Source organism: Pelobates fuscus, chromosome 8, assembly GCF_036172605.1.
Source record: "Pelobates fuscus isolate aPelFus1 chromosome 8, aPelFus1.pri, whole genome shotgun sequence".
In the NCBI taxonomy this organism is placed as follows: domain Eukaryota; kingdom Metazoa; phylum Chordata; class Amphibia; order Anura; family Pelobatidae; genus Pelobates; species Pelobates fuscus.
This window is the reverse complement of record NC_086324.1, coordinates 34041547-34068752: the sequence shown is the minus strand read 5'-3', so window position 1 is coordinate 34068752 and position 27206 is coordinate 34041547. Positions and strand designations below refer to the sequence as shown.

Genomic DNA, 27206 nt, shown 5'->3' with positions numbered 1-27206 from the left:
ACATCAGCCCCAATATATAGTAAAAACCAAAGAAAAGAAAATGTTACTTGCGCTTTCTCCTTAATCCCTATGTATATTTAGACAAATGGAGGTCATTTAGTTGCTCCAATGGCCATTGGAGGGAATGCCCACCTGCCAACGTCAAGGCAGACCCCCCTAAGCGGGTCCTAACACTGACCCTTCAGCCTGCTTCCTTGAGCTATTGAGACCGGAGCGGAGCGGAGCGAGACCGGAGCGGGGACTAACCGAAGGGCATTCTATTGAGTTCCCCTATATTTTTGTTTGTTCTCAGTTTTTATTGCCCCAATATTTCCACGCGATGGTAGGGTCCAAACATAAATCACATGTGGCTCGGATTTAATGACTGACTGTAAATAAATCTAAATGTCCCTCTTGATATTAACAAAAATAAAATTAAGTGGGAATTGAAGATTTTCTTGTTCAGAGTGGGGCACTTTCTAAGCTCTGAAATGCTATAAAAACTCTGTACAAACTTGCTGCATTTGACCATTTTAATAGTGCAGTTTTGTTGTTACCTGAATTAAAGAAAAAGAGGTAATAAAGATAATTATGCAGTTCCACGCTCCAGCTACTTGTAATGTGGCTTAGGTTTTCATTGTTGGATTGTTTGCAAAAAAGAAAAAAATGCCCTGTGTTTCTAAAATAAATAGAAAGGGTGAAATCTCGCTTTTGAGCTTCTGTTTCCCAGGAATGATGTAAGTGAGAGAGCAAAATCAGCTGAATGTAAGGGGCTGGGCTTCCAAGATAAAGCTAAAAACATTCCCTGCTCAGATGACAGAGAATCGAAACTGAAAACCGAAAGCAGAATTTACTCTATGGCTATATAAAGCAGCCTGAGTCTGACAAAGCCAAAATGCTCGGAGACTTTAACCAGGAAGGACGCATTGAGAATTGCATTTGGCTGAACTGTTGTTAGAACACGTTCTTGCAATGGCTGATAGCAGCAGTGAAGACGTCAACCTGTTCATGATAAAATGCTTTCGAGACAGGCTTATCAAGACCATCCAGATTACATCAGTTTTAGATCATTTGCCGTCACTCAGTGCTGAGATCCAAACCAGAATAAAAGCTGAAGTTCAAAATTGTGGAGAGCTCTCAGCAGCAAAACTGCTATTAGATCACATAGAACGAGGTCCCCGAGACCTGGGATGGTTTGAAGAATTTGTTAACGCTTTGAAGGAGACTGAATGCTCACAAGCTGAATTATACGTATCTCCAGAAAACATTCCATCCCCTTCACTGGAGGCAAAGCACGATGAGTGTGAACAACTCATTCGTATTCTATGCCCAGAACTTGTTAAAAAGTTAGCACCGAGAGAAACAAGTCAAGAGTGCTTCGCGTGTGGGATATGCACTCTAGAAGATGTAGATGTGGTAAGTTTGAATCACTGTTGTGGTTAAAGGGACATTATAGTCACCAGAACAACTACAGCTTAATGTAGTTTTTCTGGTGAGTATAATCATTGTCTTCAGGCATTTTCAGAGAAAAGGCAGTGTTTACATTGCCCTTTACGGACACCTCCATATTGCCACTCCTCAGATGGCCACTGGAGGTGCTTCCTGGGGCACTGCTGCACAGTAGGTAGCACTGCTGTTAGGCGTCTCCTCGCTCTGCATTGAGACACCAAAATGTTCTCATAGATATGCATTGATTCAATGCATCTCTATGATGAGGTGCTGATTGGCCAAAACCGTATTTGGCCATGCCCCATCCCACCTCCTTGTCGATTTCAGCCAATCCAATGCTTTCCCTATGGCTAAAAATCTGAAATTCTGATGATGTCACCAAGAAGGCGGATCGGGGACGGGGCCAGCATCAGTGGATCCGCGCGGCGCTGGAAACAAGGTGAGTTTTAACATTTTCTAAGGGGGGCAAGCCACCTAAACAGTGGATTAAACACTATAGGGTTAGGAATACGTTTGTATTCCTGACCGTATAGTGTTCCTTTAATGCTCAGATTGCCTCTGGATTGCAGGTAAGGAGCGTTTTTTTTTAGCACACTAGTGAAAAGGACCCTGAATCTAAATCAGTTTTTCAATTCTCCTTTAATAATAATTGTGGAGTACAGTCACGACAAGTGACCCAAACACGCAGAATATAACCCAAATAGAAATAGTATTACCGGACCTTAGATTGGCCGGGTTTAACTTAGGTAGAATAGCCAAAGTCAAGGAAAACCAGAGATCAGGATAACGATAAGGAATAGCCGAGTCAGGAACCAGAAAACAGGATAAACGAGAAAGCGAGCCGAGTCAAGATACCAGAACGAAGAATAGTAAATAAACACAAGCTGAGTCAAAATGCCAAGATACAGACAGGTAACAGGATAGCACTAGAGGGAACAACCAGTAAACCACAATAGGGCACTGAACAAAAGCAAAACATCAAAGAGCGTGGAATATTTTGAATAAAAAGCGTCATAAAAGGAGGCATGCGGAGAGCATCCGGCGTCCGACATGCTGTGCTGTTGATGGGAGGAGTCTGCACCCGGAGCGACACCTCGCGGGTCCATGGGAGAAAGATAAGGTATCATGACAAGTACTCTTTTACTTTTTTTATTCACTTTATGAAGCAAAGCTTTAAGTCAGCCAGGGGGCCAGCTTCACGACTGATTACAGTAAGGAAGCAGATTACAGGGCCAAAATCATTTGATTGATTGACTTTAACCCACTCACTGTGGAATACACTAATGATATATAAGCCAGAAAATGGAAGCGTTTTTGTCTTTCTATGGTGTCAATTGGATACTATGTAAGAATTGTCTAATCTTTAAATGCTGGACAATGTAATGATTACAATAAATATCTTTAAAGTGATGGTTTATATTTTTCCTTGCAGATAACTACTAAATGTCGACAGAATGGAGAAATAGCAGCAAGCAGAGAACTTCTCACTAGGATAACAAAAAAGAAAGATTGGTTTTCAAAATTTGTGAGCGTGTTACGTAAAATGGAATATAATGAGCTTGCCAATTATTTAACAGGAGGCACATTTGAAGATTGTACAGGTACTCATCTTTCCCACTCACAATGCATCTATTTACTATTAACATTTAATTTTCTTTATCCCTCAAGGTTTACGTGCTGTACAATCATCAGCATGACTCCAGGATTAAAGGGTTGTTTTCCTCGCACTATAGTTCCCTATACAACCCACCTCCCTCCCCGTGGTGTAGAAGGGGTTAATAACCCCTTCTGTCACTTACCTCAATCCAGCACCGATGTCTCTCAGTGCTGGCTCTGTTCCGCCTCCGGCCCTTGCCCTCAACATCAGCTGGCGGGGGAGACCGCCCTCGCATTAGGGTTTCACCCTATGGGAATTCAGGTGATGCTGAATGTCCCCATGCATAGCCTTACAACTCTCAAGGCTTACAAAAACATTTCTTTAACTCGTCAATCATATATTTGCCATCAGATATTCTTCGTCCTGTTCATCAGCCTCCTGACTGTTTATGGGCCCTTTTACCAACATTACTGTCATGAACGCACTCTACTCAAGAGTGTGCGTGACGTAGTTGTGGTGGTGAAAGGGTTAAAGTTCACTATTTGTCTGCACTAGACCGGAAATAATGATAAAATCCCACTTAACACCACCCACACTTAACCATAATAATAAAAATATTATTATTTTAACGCTGCCACCACCAAGACAATTTATAAATGGGGTGTCTTGGCCTCCCAGGTAACTTATTAATAAAATCCCACCAAATACAACCAACGTAGCACAATATCTAAGCAATTGCAAAACACTAATTAGTCTCTTCAGGTAACGTGATTCTTTACCAGACAAAGGCAGAACTTAATAGAGGAATATTTATTATGAGCAAACAATAGTCACAGTGCATACAAAAAATAGATGATAAATTATTTACACCAACAACAGATAAAAACAAAAAGGATAAAATAACAGAAGTCCTAATTACTTAATCAGGTTTTCAAATTAAAACTTCTCCCCAGGGGGTCTCTGGCAAGGAAGATGGTGACATACTCAAAATCAGATTTTGGCCTCAAGCAAGTCCTAACACATTTCAGAATCATTAGATATATACCCTGTGGATTACCGAGTCTTGCCCAGGGGTGGAGTTAAGGCGTACCTGTAGAAACAATAAGTGACCACACCCTTGTGTTTCAGACCAACATCAATCAAAATGGAAACATTTGGTTCTATCTCCTTTTATGTACTTGCCACAGAAATAATAATTGCTTCTACGAATTTGCTACCATTTTTTCATTCCATCAATATGTCACACTCCTTATCTGTAACCCAATATAGCGGACATCACAATTGCTTCCCATATGGGTAAGTTACGCAAATCATGTTTAGGCTTGATTAGCAGATTGTGCTTGTCCCATTCTAAATATAATAAAAGAGATTAATTATTATTCTGTGGGTAAATATTAATGTTATTATTCTGTTGGTAAGTATTAATGTTATTATTCTGTTGGTAAGTATTAATGTGTCTTTTGGATATGATACCTTTGGATATAATACTGGAAGGCTGTTTTTTTTCTTTCTTGAAAGCTAATGATCATTAACATATCAAATAAATTAACTCATCAATTAAGAGGTACGGGCCATATTGTTGATGTCAGTTAGTTTACATTGGAACTAGACATCCAGGCATCTCAAGTGTAGAATTTCACACCTTGCAGAGCCTTTGATTAATCAAAGTATCAATCCATGTTGTAAACCATCTGCCCCCTTTTACATTCCTATACCATTTACATTACCCCTTCTGTCATCTGACCTTGCAACCAAGTGGCCAATTCATATATGCACTACACAAATTACATTAAATGGCAATATTCTATTGTGCAACAATTAATTATGCATCCTTGGCATGACAATTACCTTCTCCCATTCCTGAATCATTGCTAGCACTTCATTTTTTTTAAGCAAGCATGATAAACTCAGGGCAAAAGCTGCAGTTGCTCATATCCCAACATTCTACTCTTCTACAAGAACCCACAAAATGTGCCCCTTGTGTACCTATACAACAGCAACTGATTATTTAATTTATTTTTTAACAGGAACCCAGTACATGCTCAGTTAGGCCTTGTAATCACCCATCTGGCATATTCTTTTTCTTGCCTGCTACGTGCAATTGCTGGGAAGCCTGGCCATATTTAGCTCCGTTCTTCCACTAATATTAGCTCTGAAACGCTATTGCAATCTGACCACTAAGGCTGTCTGTGATGGTTACTGGAAAAACTAATTGATTCGACCGAACATTTTTTTTTTAGTGGTACAACATTCGTCCATGCAATCGTTTCCAGAATAACTTTTTGGAAAAGCCAACATGGTGGTAAAATGGGCCAATCTGTGTACTGCAAATTATTTACAAATTATTATATTTACATTTCTCCATCTAGCTATCTCAATCTTTCTCTATCATCTCTATCTACACTGATAGGTGCTTTTTCCCACCATTAGGTTTATAGTTCACGTAGAAAAGAAGTAACCAATAGAGCTAAAAAAGGAGGAAACGTAAAAGAAAATGTATATTAATTAAATATAAAATTTATAAATAACAATTTTTTTTTATTTTTTTAACTCCGCCTCTTTTTCTTTCCCCTCCTTTGGTCACTTGTTACTTTATCTGTGGATAAAATTAACATTTAGTGGCTCTTCCCTAGCCAACAATCATCTTTTTTTCCTATTAATCATCTTTTTGTTTTTGGTGCCACGGACAGACTTCTGAATCCTAAATCAAACAAACTTATTCATCCATTTTCATGTCATTTGTTTCATGATAACGTCCATTTGGTCATTCTGTGTTGCAGAATTCGGACAACCTGGAATTCCCCATAATTTGGACAAATTGCAGTTTGTTTGAAACCAAATGCACAAGTCTAGTCATTACATTATCAGGAACGCCCTAGCTCACTTCCAATGTAAATAGTCTAACAGTTTGAGAACAATTTGGCTACTTACCTGGGGTCCACTGGGCAACCACCACCTCCTCCTCCTCTGCAGCCAGCAAGCACTAAACTGAGCTAAGCCTGGTGGTGTAGGGAGGTGTTCATTTGCTTAAAGAGGGATATAGTGATTATGGTACTGGAGTGTTCCTTTAAGGACTCACGACACATCAATCCCACTATGTCAACTGAGGCCAAAAGTCACAGCTATTTTAACCTTAAAGGAACACTATAGTGTTAGGAATACAAATATTAAGATAGATAAAGGTAATAAGCGCTCACAGAAAGAAATCAGTGTTACCTTCTATATATACAATTATATTCGAATAGTCAGATTTTCTAGTAACCTATAGACAAATAAATATAGCAGACATAGTGTAATCTGTATATATAATGTAAGTGATGAGAAAAGATTTTACATCAAACTCACAATTTTCAGAGCTTTTTGAAAGTTAGCTCTAAACGTATAAAGCGTGTTGTCTCCTCCTTGAGAAATATAATGAGGATACGTCAAATGGGTCCTCCAGAGCTTGAAGCCGATGAAATTTCAGCAGACTCCAAAATAAATATAAAATGAATTTATTTCAACAAATAAAAATTTATAAATATACAGTCTCAAGTGCATCTGGTTCAATACTGGGCTTTAACTTCCATTTATATGTCATGACATATAAATGGAAGTTATATGGGCTTTAATTTAGTTTATTTACCTTTTGTCTTGTGTTGCCCTGGTCTTGTTGGGGAAGCTCCCTCTTTGTGGCTTTGATCAGCAAAACGCTGTGTTGCGCCAATAATTTGGTCTCTCTGAGACCCCCAGATTAAAACTAGGTAAAACCAGCTGTTTAACTTTTCTTTTATTTTACAGACCTTTCTATAGTGACTATCATATTGACAGCTACTAGAGGCAGGTTAACCCTACAAAGAAAACATCACTGTTCCTGCACAATGGCAATGTTTTTAGCTGCCGTGGCACCCAGATCAGTTTATTGAGAGGACGTGGACTATGTGTCTATTGTGTTCTTTTAACTATGCATTTCAGTTTTCTAGCATTTATTTAGTATCTTCCAAGTCCTCCCCATATTTATATGGAGAGTTTTATATTTGCAATGATGAAGTTCTGTAAAGAGTATCTTTTTTTCTATAACAGAGATTAATGGGAATGCACAAACAGTGACAGATAAACACGATTCCAATGGCCACTCACAGCAGGAAGAGAAGACTTGTGAGTCACTTGTGAATAGTGAAAACGAAAAGCAGGATCTTGCAAGTGACCTCAGAGTTCATGAAATATCATGTCTGGAAAGCTCTGCTCCACCAGGTAATGGAGTTAAAAAAAAATGTCTTGTACAAACATGGCAGCAAAAGGTGGGAAAATAGATTTTTTTATAACCTTCAGAGGAAAACAGGGGAAAAATAAATTTTGCACATCCTCTCTATAAAAGATATATATCTATAAATATCTATAATTGTGACTGAGCTACCAATAATTATTTTAATTAGAAACGAGCCTCTGTTAATTGAAGGCTTTGAATGATAATAATTGTCTGTTTCCAACTTTCAAGAGCAAAAGAGTAAGTCTACATTTTCATAGTAACAGGTAACAATACATTGTTTGCTCTGCAACAGTAACATAATAACACCACATAATTAGAGATGTCCTGAACAGTTCGCCGGGAACTGTTCGCCGGCGAACATAGCTTGTTCGCGGTCGCCGCGGCGGGCAAACATATGCGATGTTCGGTCCGCCCCCTATTCGTCATGGAGGTGGGAGGGTCTGGTAGGGAGGGCCTGCTGCTGATTGGCTGGAATGTGTCTGCTGACTGTGAGGTACAGGGTCAAAGTTTACTCAATGATGATGAATAGGGGGCGGACCGAACATCGCATATGTTCGCCCGCCGCGAAGACCGCGAACAAGCTATGTTCGCTGGCGAATAGTTCCCGGCGAACTGTTCGGGACATCTCTACACATAATAACACCAGTATGCCAACCTTTTCTATAGTTTTTTTTCCTTTTTAATTTAGGACTTTCACAACTGTTTGTAACCTCTGATGGTACGAATTATGTTTAAAGTATGAGACACCATTCAGTTCACTTTTTCTAATATGTTTCTATTCATTACGATTGGTGAGCAATGTGATTTCTCTTTGATATTAATATGCATCATTTTACAAGGTATCATTTCTACATTTTGTTGCACATTACAAAATGATACACATATAAGTTATAATTCATGCAATTTTTTAAATGCTACAAACTGATGAAGGTTTTCATTTAACATGTACAATGTGCAACAAAATAATGATACACTACTTAAATGAATGATGTATGTTATTATTATTATTCTGTGCAAGGCTCTTGAGGTCAATGCAAATAAGCCAACCAAACCAGGAAGTTACAGTTGTCTGCTTGAAAAGTCAGGGGGTGTAACCAGTATAATTTTATAAAAGTATATATTTCGAATTAAATCTCCACTATTTCAAAAATGGAAAAAAAGAGTCTGCTCTCTTCACATATAAAGCTTTTCAGCAAGCTAAAGTGCTTTAGTGATCTGGAGTGTCCCTCTAATAAAATGGGGTCTCATACATTTAAACTGATGTTTGACGTACTCATAGGATGAAGAATACTACCCTGCCATGAATTGCAAAATAACAAACACCTAACTTATATTACATATAATACGTTTTTTTTTCTTAATTATTGTATTTGCCAAATGTTTAACTAACAGGTAATGTTCCATGCACACTTAAAACTGAAAGGGACGCTGTAGGCACTTTGACAACTTCATATTAATGAAGTTGTCATAGTGCCTGCAATCTTGTACCCTTTTCCTACCCCTCAAAAGCCTCTAGGTAATTAATTAGAGGGCTTCGAAGTGTGGCCTCAAGCACTCTCGGTATGAGAGCAGGGAAAGTTACTTCCCAGTTCTCATACCGTAACATGCATGTGAAGTGCCGTCTGGGTCAGCCATTGAGAATGATTGTATTCATTGATTCTCAATGGCAGTAACTTAGGCACATCACGGCGAGCAGCGCACATGTGCCTAAGGTGCCCAATGTTCCTCTTTGAGGAGCATTGGATTGGTCCGCCACCCTGGAAGCGTGCATTACTGAAGGAAGAGGTTGCGCCAGTGCCGAATTAGTTTTCAAAATTATTACTTTGTTTTTATTTTTATTTTACAGGGGGGTACACCAAATTGTACATGAGCACCAGTGCTTTAGCATTAGGATTACAGCTATGTATTCCTAAACACACGGTGTTCTTTTAAAGGAACAGTATAGTGTCAGGTATAGAAACACGTATTCTAAATGCTAGAGTGTTACTACAATTATTTACATATCACCAACTCATGATTAACATGCTGGAACAGTAGGGGAGGAGGGTCCTGCTCAAATGAGAAAAAAAAACATAAAAAACCCTTATGCAATATAAAACACCAGTGGTTAAAAAGGGGGCAATTATGAAAATAAGTTATCCTATAAAATAGTAGATGTTTAGAAGATTCCTCGGATCTTCTGAATATACATATACATGGAGAAATAAACAACCGACAAAATAAAATCAGAAAGGACCACAAATGGTGCAGATCAAAAAACACCAGATGATAGCTAGTGTAAAAATGCACTCACAAGCGTAAAGTTAAAGCAGGCAGAATAGGAAAATATCGGTAGAACTTCTTTTCTTCTCTACTTCCCAACTTCTGTGCTTCTTAGGAGAAAAGAAACAAAACACAGTGCAATACTGTATAACACCAAAAAGAACACTTTATTTTATGCACTCACAAGATAATTAAAAAGTAAAAGCCCATCACAGTTTCTTTACTCTCAGGAGAAATTCTGCATACAGCCTCCAGGACCCAGAAATCTGTTGTTAAGGCAATCAGTAAAACACAGGAAAAACTGTGTTCTTTCACCCTACGCATTTTGTCTATAAATAGACTTCCTCAGGGGTATTTAGTGTGTGTCTGACAATTCTACTAAGTCCTGGGTTTAAAAACCCTGGTTTGCTTCTCCGTAATTGCCTCACAGCCAACCGGGATGGCGCTGGTCCACCTGATGTCGATAATCCTCATTTGCGAGTCATGCCTTTTGCTTTGGAAATCATATGTGTTCCATCTTCATGTAAGTTCTAAAAATCTAAAATAACTATTTAGCTATCTGGGCCCTTGCAGATGAAATAAATAAAGCAATTTACTTATCTGTTAGCCCTCGCAGCATCAGTCTCTATGCGATCTCCCTGGCTGAGACCTATGTGCTTATGATCTTACTCAATCCAATGTTTTCTCAAAGGGAAGCATTTGGATGCTAGTGCGCATGTGTGGCAAAACGCTGGCTGTGCCAATCAGGATCTCCCCATGCTTCTTCTCTGTCAGTGTATCTATATGGGGAGTGCTCGGCGTCTCCGTGCAGAGTGTGGAGATGCTGAACATCGGTCCTGCAATCTTTGCAGGACCAAACCCTTGAAATCCCTCCGGTGGCTATTTGAATGACAGCCACTAGAAGTGACCTTAGGCAGCAATGTAAATATTACCTTTTCTCATAAACGGCAGTGTTTACATGATTGAGGCTGTCAGGCTGTTTGCCCCAGAACCACTACATTAAGCTGTAGAGGTTCTGGTGCCTAGTGTGTTCTTTTAAAGGACCACTATAGGCACCCAGACCACTTCAGCTCAATGAAGTGGTCTGGGTGCCAGGTCCATCTAGGATTAACCCTGCCTGCTGTAAACATAGCAGTTTCAAAGAAACTGCTATGTTTACTTTAGGGTTAATCCAGCCTCTAGTGGCTGTGTCATTGACAGCCGCTAGAGGCTGTTCCGCGCTTCTCACTGTGATTTTCACAGTGAGAAGATGCCAGTGTCCATAGGAAAGCATTGAGAATGCTTTCCTATGGATTGGCTGAATGCGCACGTGGCTCTTGCCGCGCATGTGCATTCAGCCGATGACGTCGCTGTGGAGGAGGAGAGTCCCCAGTGCCGAGGGAGCCCGGCGCTGGAGAAAGGTAAGGGATTAACCCCTTCTTTCCCCTTCAGCCTGGCGGCAGTGGGACCCAGTGGGTGGGGGCACCCTCAGGGCACTATCGTGCCAGGAAAACGAGTTTGTTTTCCTGGCACTATAGTGGTCCTTTAAAGCAGCTCTAAACCTATCCTCAATTTCCATCACACTGCAGAAATGTCACTTCGGAAATATTTGCACAACCCCAAAGCAAACTAAAAATTTGCTACAGATTGAGCTTTTATTTTTGTAGCAAATCCTCCACAGTTTCTCTTTTTATTACATGGAATGTGTGGCTGTATGAGGCACAGTTAGGGCATGGCATGTAAATTACATTACTCTCTACACTGCCATTTGCTTGAGCAGAGACATGCCTATGGGACTTTTGAAAGAACAGGGAAACCTAACAAAATGGAAATATTTTACATTTATGTGAACAGCACTAGACAAACAAAACTTGTCAGGTCGTCCGAATTCAAGTGCTAAATGAACATATAACAAATGACTCGCGCAATGGATGAGCATGTTTGTTTGATTTGTGATTTTGACATCCATCTGTGGAGCCAAATAAATTTTTTAATTCTTTATTTTAATGTTCGTATATATTATATATTGCTTGTAGACGGTGGGAATACACTGTTAAAACAGTTCGGTACAGAAGAAAGAAGGGGAGACAGGGGCAATACAGAACTAAGATATCGTTGGTAGAGTGGGACATCTATTTTTTTGGGCTTCACGGATGGAACTCCAAATGTTGATTATATTCACAGGTTGAGTGAGATGTGACCCATAAAGGGTGGAAAAAAGGAGAAGTGGCAATAAAAATCTATATTTTGTAGATAATATAGATACATTTCTAATATATATTTTTTTACTGCTACTCCTTTTTTCCCTCTATTGATTACTTTTTCTCATTCGATCAGTGTACTATAAAATATATACATAATACTTGTTTTGCAATACACTGATCCATTTTGAAATAAATATAAAACTAAAATAAAACAGTTACACATGTACAATCCCCATCACACACGAACAAATTAATCACAAATGACAAACAGCTTGATTACATATATGTAGATCCCTATCAACTGGCCCATCTTACAGTTCTGCAACTAAACCTTTTGGAGCTCAGTCCCCCCTCTCTCAAACTCTCACCAGTACAGTTACCTATACATGTGCCCTTCCCCTTCCCTCTCCTCCCCCAACAAAAATGAAAAAAGCTGACACTACTAGTCAACAGTTAAATATTTAGCCCCCAGCAATGTAGGCGGGGTGTCCACCAAATACAACTTCTTTCAGACTGCCAAAAGTGAGGGTGGACATGCTCTGCAGTCTCAGCCAGCGGAGGACTAAGTCATGCTCTGCACACAGACTCAAATGGACGAGTGGCCTGGGGTGAGATCATTATCAAGGGAGTGGTGCACTTTACCCTTTCCTGCATTCTTTTACCCTAGTCAGGTGACTTTAACAAAGTGTATGAGATTTAAGTTTATAAGAGTGAATTTCAAATTTAAGGTGCAGCAGCCAAACTGGAAGCACAACTGGAGAAGCAGAAAGGAACTAGTGTATAAGTCAAACATTCTCAGTTCTGTAGAAAGACCACTAAACTATTCAGAGGCTCCGTGATTTTTTTTTTTACAGAACTGAGAATGCCTGACATATACGCTAGCTCCTTTTAGACGTGGGAATGTTTCTAGTCTATCAAAATGATCATATTTCTGTAGTGACCATCTGTGTGTACTATATCCTTGCTATTAGAAATTAGAACTGTGTATTTAGCAGATAATAGATAGGATTATTAGGTGTCTATGAAGGCAGAAGTGCAGCTAACTCCAGAGACCATAGGATTAAAGGACCACTACACGCACCAAGACCACTGCAGCTCAATGAAGTGGTCTGGGTGCCAGATCCATCTAGGGTTAACCCTGCAGCTGTAAACATAGCAGTTTCAGAGAAACTGCTATGTTTACATTCGGGTTAATCTCATTGACAGCCACTAGAGGTGCTTCCGCGCTTCTCACTGTGATTTGCATTCAGCGGATGACGTCGGAAGAGGGAGAAGAGTCCCCAGCGCTGAGGAAGCCCGGCCCTGGAGAAAGGTAAGTGTTTGACCCCTCAACCCCTCTTGAGCCCAGCAGGAGGGGGACCCTGAGGGTGGGGGGGGGACCTATTAACACTATAGTGCCAGGAAAACAAGTTTGTTTTCCTGGTACTATAATGGTCCTTTAAACTGTTTATCTATACTTTAGAATTCTTGCTAGGTTGACTTCTATATTATACTTTAGATGATTACCCTGTTCAATAGGTTACAGCTGTGCTGAACTCAACAGCAACCTACTAACAGGGACTTTGACTGCAATACACGTTGTTCTAGGGACTTCACTAATCGAAACCGCTTAAGATTGATTGAGCAATTCAAATTGACTGGTAGGGTCACCAAGAGCTGCCTATCTATTACTCCCTCGTTGTTCTAAAATGAAACGTTTAGATGATCGGCCCCTATTTTAATGCCCTTGTAGGCAATCAGTCAACAGTACTTCACCTTCTTATAGCAATTTGTTGCAAATAGTTGCTACTTTTTGGGACACAGCAACTATCTTACTATCTCTATATGAGAAGACAGTTTATACAGAGAGATAATTTGCACAGCTTTGCAGAACATCTTTTCCGTGAATGAAAACCCAAGAATAAGAAATTTAGCGAATGATAAGCAGTGGTCCTCGCTTATCGACCATGTCACTTAACAACCCTCATAGGAACGGAACTCGGTCGTTAAGTGAGGAGCACCTGTAGTAGATAGTTATAAACTATAATTCTATGAAATAATCGTATGATGGTACAAGGATAGAGATGTCCCGAACAGTTAGCCGGGAACTATTCGCCAGCGAACATAGCTTGTTCGCGGTCGCACATATGCGATGTTCCGTTCGCCCACTATTCAATTAGGAAAACTTTGACCCTGTACCTCACAGTCATCAGACACATTCCAGCCAATCAGCAGCAGACCCTCCCTCCCAGACCCTCCCACCTCCATGACGAATAGGGGGCGGACCGAACATCGCATATGTTTGCCCGCTGCGGTGACCGCGAACAAGCTATGTTCGCTGGCGAACAGTTCCCGGCGAACTGTTCGGGACATCTCTATACAAGGATATCACTAACTACATGCTCTGTATGGCAGTCACAGTTATAACATAACCAGAAAAAGCATCTGGCTAGCTGATGTCTCCCAGATGAATATTTATTTACAGTGTGTGTATATAATGAATGCAGTGTGTGTGTATGAATGCAGTGTGTGTGTATGAGTGCAGTGTGTGTGTATGAGTGCAGTGTGTGTGCAGTGTGTGTATGAGTGCAGTGTGTGTGTGAATGCAGTGTGTGTGTGAATGCAGTGTGTGTATGAGTGCAGTGTGTGTATGAGTGCAGTGTGTGTATGAGTGCAGTGTGTGTGTGAATGCAGTGTGTGTGTGAATGCAGTGTGTGTATGAATGCAGTGTGTGTATGAGTGCAGTGTGTGTATGAGTGCAGTGTGTGTATGAGTGCAGTGTGTGTATGAGTGCAATGTGTGTATGAGTGCAGTGTGTGTGTGAGTGCAGTGTGTGTATATGAATGAAGTGTGAGTGTGTGTGATGCAGAGTGTGTTTGTGTATGTGTTGGTGGGGGGTGGGCATTTTGATTGTTATTTTATTATTATTTTGATCATGTTTTGTTATAATATTATTTATTGTATAGTAATTATTATTTTAATTTTTTTTTATATTATTTTTTGTATTATTATTTTTAATATTGTATTATTATTATAATTTTTTTTTTTTCATCCCCCCTCCCTGCTTGATCCATGGCAGGGAGGGGGGCTCTCCTTCCCTGGTGGTCCAGCATTGGTAGTTCAGTGGGGAGAGAGGGGGGCTGGCAGAGCTGTAACTTACCTGTCCTGCAGCTCCTGTCAGCTCTCTCCTCCTCCGCGCCGTCCGGTCAGCTCTTCTGTCAGCTCCCAGTGTAAGTCTCGCGAGAGCCGCGGCTCTCGCGAGACTTACACTGGGAGCTGACCGAGGTGCTGAACGGACCGGCGCGGAGGAGGAGAGAGCTGACAGGAGCTGCAGGAGAGGAAAGTAACGCTCTCTCACAGCCCCAGTCTGTATTATGGCAATGCAAATTGCCATAATACAGACTATTGACTCGAGTATAAGCCGAGTTGGGGTTTTTCAGCACAAAAAATGTGCTGAAAAACTCGGCTTATACTCGAGTATATACGGTACTAAAATTCCCCGTCAAAGCAGAAAAATACTACATAATATTGTCCAGCAGATGGTGCTAGTTCCAAATAAATGCTCTAGTATTTTAGTCTCCAGCTAACTTTCACTTTTTTGTTCACGATTAGCCATTTTTTAGTTTCCATATTTTGTTATATTTTCATTTTCCTTGCTTATTATTTATTATAAATATTTCAAATTAACTTTACCAAAGATTACAATTTTGAAAGAGAGAGACTTCCGTCTTCATGTTTCTATTTACCTTCTTCTCTATCTTCCGTTATATTGATTGTTATTTAATAAATGTGATAACGTTCCCGCAAACATAGCTGTAACAATATGAGTCAATCAGCTTGCATTATTTTATTTATATATGTGTGAATCCAGTAAAGTCTTGCGTAATATGTTTAGTTCCAATAAAAGAAAAAAAGTTAGCACTAGCTCAAGTTCCTATACATAGATAAATAACCGGAGGATTTTTTAGAATCACTCGAGTGGCCCACCTGCCACATCAAGGCAAATTCAATAGAACAATTATTAGGTTGCGCCACAGTTTTTTAAAAATTGTGTGTTAAAATACTTTAAAGGTATTAAAAATAATGTACTTACAGTAAAAAGGCCAATCAGAAATGTTACAGTCTAAAATATAAGAGATAGAAATTAGTAGGAAGTCTAATTTTGAGGTACATGGATGAGGAGGTGTAGGTCTATATTTGTGGAAGTCTTGGAATGGCTGTTTCTCTTGATCCAATTAAAACACAAGATAAAAGGAAAAACTAAAATGGAGTAGGACCAGTACGGAGTATACATTTCCCATTACGTGCCTGTGACTTACTATACCATTTTAGTTTTTCCTTTTACCTTATGTTTTAATTGGATCAAGAGAAACAGCTATCCCAAGTCTTCCACGAATATAGATCTACACCCCATCATCCATGTACCTCAAAGTTGGACTTCCTACTAATTTCTATCTCTTATATTTTGGACTGTAACATTTTTGATTGGCCTTTTTACTGTAAGTACATTTAAAAAAAATACCTTTAAAGTGTTTTAACACACAATTTTAAAAAAACTGTGGCACAACCTAATAATTGTTCTATTGTATACTGCTCTTTTCTTTGACGGTCTTTGAGGTTGTCTGTCTACACTAACCATTCACCCTGCTTCTCTCAGCCTCTGGTAAAAAAAATCTCTAATGAGACAGAAAGGGGTATTTTTCTAAACCCCTACAAACTTATTAACCCTTAATAGTAAACACATGTTTTTTTTATTTTATTTATTTTTTGTCTAATTGTATTTGCTTCCACACAGCCATGTTACAATGATGCCGCCCAACCCACGTGTTCCCTATTAAGGGTTAATAAGAACGCAGGGGTTTAGATAAATATCCATTTCTGTCTCATTAGATATTTTTTTACCTGGGAATTGTTAGGGCGGGATTCACCTAAGAAAGGCTTCCCCAAACTCCGGCCCTCCAGATGTTGCTGAAATACAACTCCATTGATTTTCAACCTATCTATTTCATTCATAGAATCATGGGAGTTGTAGTTCAGCAACATCTGGAGGGTCGGAGTTTGAGGAAGCCTGACCTAAGAGATTTGCGTTGAAGTGTCAGGTGGGCTTACATCTAATGGCCATTAGATTGATGCTAAAAAACTCCAGTTATTTAAATGTGTGTAGGGTCTTGGGATAGTGCGTAAGTAACTCTTTTCTTTGGTTTTATTGTATGTATTGGGGCTGATGTGTACCATAGTCATTGCTGCCGCCCAGGAGTAGTGGGAGTTTGAGCGCAGGACTTATTCTTGTTTATATTATACGTTTATTTACTAACCAGCCAAGCTGAATTGGATACTTTTTTCCATACCAGCTAATTTTTTTTACCAACATTTTGCCATTCTTTTTTCAATTATCTGCAATTTTGAGTTCAAACGAAAATACTCTAAATCCCCAACTCACATAAATGAGCAGTAGGTTTTGTTTGTGTGTAGGTGCAAAAAACACAACGTATAGTCAACATTTTAAGCTTATTGATGTCAAATTCTCCTAGGTGGCATTACAGACTATTTCCTATGCACAGTCAAAGGTACCCAAGGTTGGATTGGCAAATATTTGCTAAATAGAAAGTATGTGTCACCCAGGTGTTGTAATGACTTCTTCCAAGTAAGCAGTATTGCAAATTGATGTTATACAATACACATGTGGCTCAACAACTTAATACCTTTGAAGGTTATTTATTTAGTGAACATGGTGAAAGAGTAATGTTGTTGTCGTTGTGCCGCTTACTAAATTATCCAAAGATCTTGCCTGTTTCCTGTACAAACAGAATGAACATTTTAAATCCTATTTATGCAATAGGATTCTAGAATTTCACATATTTTACATTTAATGTGTCTGTTTTTTCTTTTCAGACTTGAACTCAGGTTGCGCAGATGTAGGAAAAAAACAGCCATTGGAAACTAACGGAACGTCCAAAGAAGGTAACATTTTATATTAATTGAACCTATGAAAAAAAAAATATATAATGTAAAGTTTCATATTTCTTTATCTCTCAGATTCCTCTATCCTCTCTTCTTTAATGACACTAACTTAATTAATTTAAAATACATACTGAAATTGCATCGTTTTAACAAGTCTCAGAAATTATTTTGTTTACAGACAACACTACAAAATGTAACCAGCATATTTCACCTATCTGCACATGTTGTACTGTATGAGTACGCAGCCATATCTGCACTAGGTGTATCACCTATCCCATTCATTAGATATTCCGGAACAGAGTTCTGGGCTGTCAATGTCACACGTGCAACTAGCCCCCAGCACAGGAGTGCAGATACCTCAGTATCAGTAACACTACACATACATACTCTTACCACCTGAAGTGGTCATGGTGGTTGGGGTAACCCGTTAAAGTTCAAGGGAAGAAACTAGTATACCTCTGGCACTGGTAACACTGACCTGCACCCTTCACATGTTTTTGGTAATAGGAAGGAGCCTATTGGTTGTCAGTGTATCCATGGATTCATATCTTCTACTACTTAACCCCTCGTCTGCTGCACATGAGTAAAAGAAATGGTTGTCCATTGAGTGTGTCTTCTTTAGTGTGTCTGCGGAACCCCTGCTAATTATTAAATCCTTCTTTATCTCACATTGAACGTAGCTATTGAGGGGGATATTGAACAGAAAGTGGATTCACTGGAACCTATCACACACACTGAGAGCTAAAAGGGCTCTGGGCAAGTCTCTCCTAATTGAAAGGGGGTCACCTAGACCCTTCTAGTTATTTTTAGTAAACCCATCCCACATGAACATGGATGACGGAATGTGTCTGCTTGTTTAGCCATTGGCACACTTGCCATTTATATGAACCATTACTATATTATTATTTAATATTATTATTATAAGACTGTCCACGTGTGAGATAATAGGTGGGCCATACGCTTATTTAATAGCAAGCCTGGGGACCAAAATGAGTTTTTGCGTATTTTTTTACTCTTTGCCTGCTGGCACATTTTCTTTTTATTATTTTATCCTCTGGGATAACCTTACTTGTCATACCTTCTGAAAATTACTCTCAGTTTATTCTCACAAAAGGATCCAGTTGGAATATTTAGTGGTTTTGCTGTTTGCTCACCTAGTCAGGGTAGTCTTTTGTGACCTTTTTTAATTCTTCTCTTTTTTTAGTGGTAAAGAGTTGTCTAGCAAAACTGCATTAAGCCCTTAATATGCACGACACTTACAATGTCGTATATATATATATATATATATAGATACTTGTCATAAAGTACCATGCAGGCTCACTCTCTTGTGTTGCTATACAATGATACCTGTAGCTACATGGTCACAGTGCCACAAGAGACAACTGCTGTGTTTGAGCAGATTCCATCACCTGGATCACCAGCCAGAGAAACTGTCTCCACTACGTAAATACATTCTTAGACGGTTTTTGGATATCTGTTTCGCGAATTGCAGCAATTTAGTTTTGAAATGTGCGTACTTATTAATATACCACCATTTAAGATGAACTACATACTTAAAAATACAACTTTAAATTAAATAATATATATAAAACAGCCAGTGTGTTGCAGTAACTTTTTTTTCTTCTTAAAGGAACACTATAGGGTCAAGAACACAAACATATATTCCTGATCCACCATTTAGCCCCCCACCTCCCTTGCCTCTGTATATATAATAATATCTTACTTGTATTCAAGTCTGCAGCTGTTGCCTCTGCCCCTGATCTGCCTGCTTACCTAACATCATCAGAAGTGATTATCTGAACCAATCACAATGCTTTTCAGTAGGATTGTCTGAGACTGTCAAGGAGCAAGATTAGGGACAGAGCCAGCACAAGTCAAACACAGCCCTGGCCAATCAGCATATCCTCATAGAGATGAATTGAAACAATGCATCTCTCTGAGGAAAGTTCAGTGTTCAGAGGGTGGAGACACTGAATGGCAGTGCTGTGTCCCAGAAAGCACCTCGAGTAGCCATCACAGGAGTGGCCACTGGAGATATCCCTAGGCTGTAATGTAAACACTGCCTTTTCTCTGAAAATACAGTGTTTACTGCAAAATGATTCTACTCACCAGAACAAATACAATAAACTGTAGTTGTTCAGGTGACTATAGTTTCCCTTAAAACGTACTTTTTAATTCATATCCCTGACATTTTCATTAACTTCATTAAATTTAAGGCTAATATAGCCAAACTGGAAAAAAATAGCCATGCTTCCAGTTCAGCTACTTTGGTCTTCAATTGGAAATCCACTTTGAATTCAGTTTGACGTCTGACTTTACTGAATAATTCTGAATATATGCCATCATGTTACTGGACTTGTTTGCACAGTGTTAAATTTGCCACTTAGTCTGAAATCTGTTAAAATACAATTTATACATTTTAATAAACTGGCCAGAATGTTTTATATTAATATTCTAACTGTTTAAAGTGCTTTTGGAAATAATAGTCAATGTTTTCTTCTATATTTATTAATGCTAAATTTTCTTAGGTGATATTATATACTATTTCTTATGTGCAATCCTAGGTAACCAAGGTTGGATTGGCAAATAGTGCCAAGTCCAAAGTATGTGTCATCCTGCTGTCGTAAGGATTTATTCCAAGCATGCAGTCTTGCAAAAAGATGATGTACAATACACACATGGCTCAACAACTTAAAACCTTTAAAAAAGGTCATTTGTTTAGTGAACGTGGTGAAAGAGTAGTGTTGTGCTGCTTACTCAATTATCCAAAGATCTTGCTTATAACCTGTGGAAACAAAATGAAAATGTCAAATCAAATCATATTTATGCAATAAGATTCTAGATTTTCACATATTGCATGTGGTAATATGTCTTGTTATTTTTATTTTCAGATCTAAACTCAAGTTTGTCTGATTTAAGTGTAAACCAATCATTTGAGAGTAACGGGACGGCCAATGAAGGTAAAATTTTACATCACGTTAACTGTTTGAAACCAATGAAACAAAAAAAATAAGTGTAATGTACAGTTACTTTTTTTTTTCTTTTAAGTAATTTAAAGTGGAAATTGGTGGGATTCACAATTAGCTGAACTGGAAGCATAGATGACTTGGAGAAATTTTCCGTTTTTACTATTTTGGCCTTAAAGGACCACTATAGTGCCAGGAAAACAAACTGGTTTTCCTTGCACTATAGGGTTATTAAATCTCCCCCACCCTCAGGCCCCCCCTCCCGCTGGGCTGAATGGGTTAAAACCCCTTCAGCCACTTACCCTTCTCTAGTGCCAGGCTCCCTCTGTGCTGGTGACCTCTCCTCCTCCTCCTGACGTCAGCGCCGAATGCGCATGCATGGCAAGAGCTGCACGCATTCAAACTGCCTATAGGAAAGCATTACTCAATGCTTTCCTATGGATGTCAGTGTCATAGTGAGAATCGTGGAAGCGCCTCTAGCAGCTGTCTGTGAGACAGCCACTAGAGGCTGGATTAACCCTCCGTGTAAACAAAGCAAAGAATAAATCTGTTGAAAAAGTAAAATCAGTGGTGAAATAATATCTTTGTGTTCTCCCCCTAAAAATATTTATTTCTATACCTTCTGCACTTCAAATTGCTACTGCATATATGGCACCTGGACTGACCAAATGTTGTCCTAATTTGTCCTGTGGGGATGTTCATTATATGCAAAGATTGGTCTTTATTTACAGAAGCAACAGATGAGGTCTGGTGAAAAACTGAACTGGGAGGCATAAGATAGACCCTAAAATTGCTTCCTTAAGCTAAAGTTGTTTTGGTGCTTAGAGTATTCCTTTAACCCCTTAAGGACCAAACTTCTGGAATAAAATCGAATCATGACATGTCACGGGTCCTTAAGGGGTTAAGCATCTGTCATAATGATACTTTATAAGATGCTTATTACCTTATGTGTTCCTTTATTCCCCTCCCCCTCCCCCCCTCTATTTATATGTATCCGGGACACATTTATGTTCTTAAGATACAACATGGTTACTTACTTACTCAGCATTGTGGAAATGCAAAACTTATGTGTAATTTTGATTTATGAAAACAGTAAAAATCGCCAACTCATTTGTTTTTATATAAGTTCTCAGTCCTTTCAATCTGCTTTTTGCGCAACTGACATGAGAAATGTTTGTGTAATTATTTTGGTTAAAAAAAAACTTGTCTACTTTTTCAAAAGTCCCCGAAAAAGATCAGCTGACCTAAATTGACCGTGTTAAACCATCATGCTCACAAAGCTGATTCATAATATCCTGTCACGTGATGTGTAAAAGGAGCTTTAAATCCCCCTTTAAATATTCTAATTCATACCATATTTCTTCACAATGTTTAACCCTCTCATGGCAAGGTAAAGTCCTTATGCTACATTTACACTGTCAAGTCATTTGTCACGATGGGTTAAATATCTTTTCTACTTCTTCCCTTATATACCCGTTTTCCTACAAGTATTATCACAGTTTACTTAATATATATTAAAATACAAATATATAGCATAGCCTATTTTTTCTAGCCCCATGTTATCCACATCCATAAAACTTTTTATAATTTCCTCAAATATTATTGGACAGTTTGTCCTCTTGAACAAACTGCTGTAGGTGGTGTTATACATCCAGCAGCAGAGGGGTTACATTCCATAACATAATGCTGCTCAGTTTTTTTTTTTTTTTTAATTGGGCTGTATGTGGTGATCTCCCAAGCCATGTATGGAATTTGGACTTCAAAAGAAAAAGTAAATGCAATATGAGCCTTTCTGGACTTTTAGTAAGGTTGTTATGGTGTTTATAGCGACCCTTTAATTGTGACTCCAACAAAAAAACAAAAATGTTTTAGGAAAACACTGTTTTTGGTCAGAGTAACCCTTTCTATTCTTATCCCCCCAAAAAACAAACAAAAAAATTGCTAAAACTCACTTTTCTATCCAATGCTGAGACCAAGTTCTCCCTCTGCCTGATCTCCTGGTGGAACAAATGTCATATTGATTGGAGTAACCCTTTAGGCTTTCAATGTGGTTTATCATAGCTGCACTTAGACAAACACGATATTTCAAGTTGTATTTTAACAATTTCCTCAATTAAAACTAGCATAGAAACAGTTATAGTATCGGCATAGTTCTAATCATGGCCATCCGTAATCTGGAGCACTATAAAATGACTCACCTTTTTCATGCAGGGGTTACACTGTAGGTGTGATGATTTCAACTCATCATCTCAAAACCCATTTAACTCATCGGAGGATAATGTCAACGCACACTTAAGCATGACCGCATTAGTGTAGGTGACAAGTGTTTTACCATTAGATCGAGTCTCGTTCTTATGACCTATTTAGTTTTAGGCAAGTTCACAAATTAATCTTGGTGGACACTTTTGTTTTAATTTTAGTGTTCTAGTAGACCAAGAAACATGGCAAGAAGTATTTTTTTTTCCCCATAAGAGAAATGTTCAACATTTAGCTCACATTGATTTTAAGGGGCATTTCTACCCTCCTGAGAAATACATTATTTGTATATATTTTTATTTTATAGAGTTATGCTTAACTCAAGAAAAGTTTTAGCATTATTGCGATATATTGCCGAAGAGGAACTTTTACTTCTGCTGAATTTACTTGTAGTAGGAGACTTTGCCAGTCCACAACGCCACTGGCACACTCTCTCGCATGATTTGGCACCTATGCAGATATGCAGTATGACAGCATGCATATCCTGCAATTTGTTCATCAGTGCAGTACATGCAGTACATGTTCCATATATACGGTAGACTTGTGGCGAAAGGATTCGGCTCAGCTGAAACCATTTATCCGAAAATAGAAGATTTTTTTTGAGACCCACAAATTTCGGTTGAATCTGGAAACCAAATCAGAAGTACAATAGAGTGTGAAAATGGACCAATCAGTGTGCTACAAAATATATAGAGAATATCAGATTATGCAGTACACTGATAGAAGCAATTTCTCACAATTTGCTTCACAGATCAATGGAGAAAAAGTAGCTAACAGTGGGGAAATAACAGGATGATCAGGAAAAATACCAAAAAACAACTCTATGTATTCTAATTACATATAATAATTTAATATCTAATGCATAACTGTCCCTCATTCAAAGACAAAAAATAAGAGGCATCCAATGTGTCTAAATACAATAAAAAAATATAGAATAGTTATTAAGCTCACCTTATACAGAGAATTAAAATCCTGTCCTGAAGGTAACAGGTATAGTGCCAATATTGAGGGGATGGCATCTCCCCAATAAAGATTCCTGAGGCTTCAGAGGACTTTTAAAATACTACTAATTTTATTTTACAAAATAAAAAATGTAAAAAATAAACTATAAAATATGTAAACACTGCACACTTAGGCAAAAAGAAGTATAAAAACGCCCAAAATCAAGACGCGTTTCACTCCTTCCTGAGCTTCTTCAGTCAGCTATACAGGGCAAAATTTCTGGCAAATGGAACACACACACACTCACAGCTTCCCTTCTCGCCCTCCCCCTCCCCCCCCCATTAAGATGCATCCATTCCACTAACTGTATGTATAGAACATCCATTTGATACATTTTATGTCAGCAATCGCACTGTTCCCAATGAATTGGACTGCGCACACTAAGCAAACTTGGTTGGCTACCAGTAGTAGATCAAGTGTATAACAATTAAAAACTGTCCAGGCTCTCAAGGGGTGAAATCCGAGCTTGAGAAAGCCTCTGTCTGTGGATGAAACGTTGCCTCTGTTTCCAATAAAAATCTGCCTTTGGATTTAAGGATTTAACCCTTTGAGTGCCTGTACAGCAATCAGTGGGTCGATGGTTACATTTTGTATATAAAGCACTGCAATAAACAGATATTTTTTTTACTTTCAATGTAGATGAGGACACAGACATGGCGCCTGAGATCACCCTCCGAAATTATCAGATGGAAGTGGCCCAACCAGCACTGGAAGGGAAGAATATTATTATCTGCCTTCCTACGGGAAGTGGTAAAACCAGAGTAGCTGTATACATTACCCGACAACATCTGAGCAGACGAAAAGCACAAAACCTCCCTTTTAAAGCTATTGTGCTTGTCAACAAGGTATGTACAAAATTTTACTTTTTGGGGGTTGATGACAGTGAAGCGGTAGTTGGAGATTTCTCCAGTTTAGCTATTTTGACCTAAATTGTATGACCTAATTTTTCACCTTTGGTCATGTGATATATTAAAAAGTAATTATTTATTGGCTGGTTAGCTGTTAAAATTTTGAGAAGGGCTTGTTTATGTGACTAACCAAAAATATCCAAAATACAACAGAATAGCTGCCAAATCACCATAATTTGTTTTATCTATATCCCCAGATAAATTATTTTCACCATCACCTCAGGTCATCCTAAAGCCACCTCCAACCCCCTAGATCCCATAATGACAGCCAAATCTAAATCCCCCAACAAAACTGACTGTTACCGGAGCTGCATATTTGTAAAAAATCTGGCTATTCATTACAGTTTTACTGCTGGTCAGCTAGGACTATGTTTAGATGAGTCTCATTGCTACAGTGAGATACATTTGTAAATAGCAGGTACCTATTTGGTTCAACACAGTTTTAACTCTGGTGATAGTGATTCGGTATTTATAGTGACCCTCTCAATAATAACCCTATTTATCATTTTGAAGAGAATTCAACAAATTAAAATGACCAAACTTGCCATAGCAAAACTGGAATTGACACCACTGTATTTAATGTCTTTCTTTGTTTATTGCTACAAAATAAACACTAACATTATCTATATGGGGCTGTGGAATGTGTGGATATAAGGGAAGTAGGGTGAGTGTAGAGGATGTAGTGTGTGTGATTTTTAGGAATGCAGTGTATGTGTGTAGGCAATGTAATGTGTGTGTGTGTGTGTGTGTGTTTATGGAATGTAAGGGATGTAGTGTGTGTATGTTAGGAAGGAAATATGTGTGTATATAAAGTGAATGCAGCAGGTGTGTATAGGTGGTGTAGTGTGCGTGTTTGTGTGTGTGTGTGAATAGGGAGATGTTTTTTTATTTTTATAAAAAAAAATTTGTTTGAGTTTATTCCCCCCTCCGTGTTTGTTACCTCGGATGAGGGAGGGGGTACATGCTAATCCCTGGTGGTAGACCAGACTGCACCTCTGTTAGGTGCAGACTAAGTATAGAGTAAAATGTTCTGGTATGCCTAATGCAACACACAGGGATGAGGGAGTCGGACCGATGGTATGCTGCTCAAACTGAATACAAAAAGGGATTCACCAAAAACCTATCGATAAACGTCATAGAGAATAACACCTTGAATGTGGTGTGAGTGTTCCAGGAGACTAAGTATACTCTTTTCATGAGCCAAAGGAACACTCTGAATGGCCAGAGATCATGGGAGAGAAATACTCTCAGTATACACCCAAGATTACAGCTGTTTGTATATGTATTTTTATATATGTGTGTGTGCGTGTGTGTGTGTGTGTGTGTATGTATATAATATATATAATTTCTTAAGAGTTATTAATTTTTCTTTAGTTTTAATTGTTGTTGTATATATACAACAATCCTGTATTTATTTCTGTACTTTAATTCAGGTACCATTAGTAGATCAGCATTTCCGCCGGGAATTCAATCCATACTTAAAGGACCAATATAGGATCACTAAAATAAGTGGGGATTCTGCTCAGAAGAAATCATTTCGTAACGTCATCATGCGTTATGATGTCATTATATGTACTGCTCAGATCTTGGAAAACTCCCTCATTCAGGCAGCAGAAGGTGAAGAAGATGGTGTCAAGCTGTCAGGTAGGGCTCTGTTTGCTGAACAATGATTTGCTGACAGTATATTTATTGCTTTCAAGATCACCTTTCTTAATAATTATATGATCATTCTTATTCTTAGTAGGCAGTAAGTCTGAGGATCTGAGGAAGTGTAACACAGACTCTCACTAATTTGACAGACACTCACAAACACACACTGACAGGCACACACACACTCATACACACACACACACACACACACTCATACACACACACTCATACACTTACACATGATTAATATTATTATAATTTCAATTTTCCACCTAACCTCCCTACCTGGAGAGCTGTCGTGGATCTGTCCCTGGGGTCCAGTGGGGCTGCTGGGAAGCATGCGGCTGTGGTAGAATCAAAGGCGACGAAAGAGCTGTGATCTCTATGCTCTGCTCCCTCGCACCTTGCTGGCTGTCTACTTATGCTGGGAGCCGGAATATGACCTTCCAGCAGAGCAGGGAGATCAGAGCTCCCTCGCTGCCTTGGATGCCAGTACAGCTGCACGCCGTGCCGGTGGGTCCAGTAGGTTGCCTTCCCTCCTGCCAGTCACTGAAATCTTGTGCCCCCAGAGCCGGTGTGCTCTAAGGCGGCCGCCTGTGCCGCCTTATGGATGCGCTGGCCCTAGCTGTTAACCCTTAATTGCCTGCTTGGTAATGTATGAAATAATACCACTTGGATCTGATTAATATTCACATTAAAGAATAACTAAATAAATAAATAATAATAAAAAAAACTATTACTATTTTTAAATTGTCTAATGTCTAT

General features: G+C 38.8%; 1 protein-coding gene across 1 annotated transcript in view; it reads left to right on the top strand.

The window, feature by feature from the left end:
• The first annotated feature begins 835 nt into the window (after positions 1–835).
• Positions 836–27206, top strand: part of IFIH1 (interferon induced with helicase C domain 1) — a 40807-nt gene continuing 14436 nt past the window's right edge. The window contains exons 1-7 of the mRNA XM_063429677.1: positions 836–1395; positions 2861–3029; positions 7088–7258; positions 17591–17659; positions 20551–20619; positions 24523–24728; positions 26225–26435. Coding sequence (XP_063285747.1) covers positions 952–1395; positions 2861–3029; positions 7088–7258; positions 17591–17659; positions 20551–20619; positions 24523–24728; positions 26225–26435 — 1339 coding nt within the window. The 5' untranslated portion in view covers positions 836–951. The remainder of the gene's footprint in view (positions 1396–2860; positions 3030–7087; positions 7259–17590; positions 17660–20550; positions 20620–24522; positions 24729–26224; positions 26436–27206) is intronic.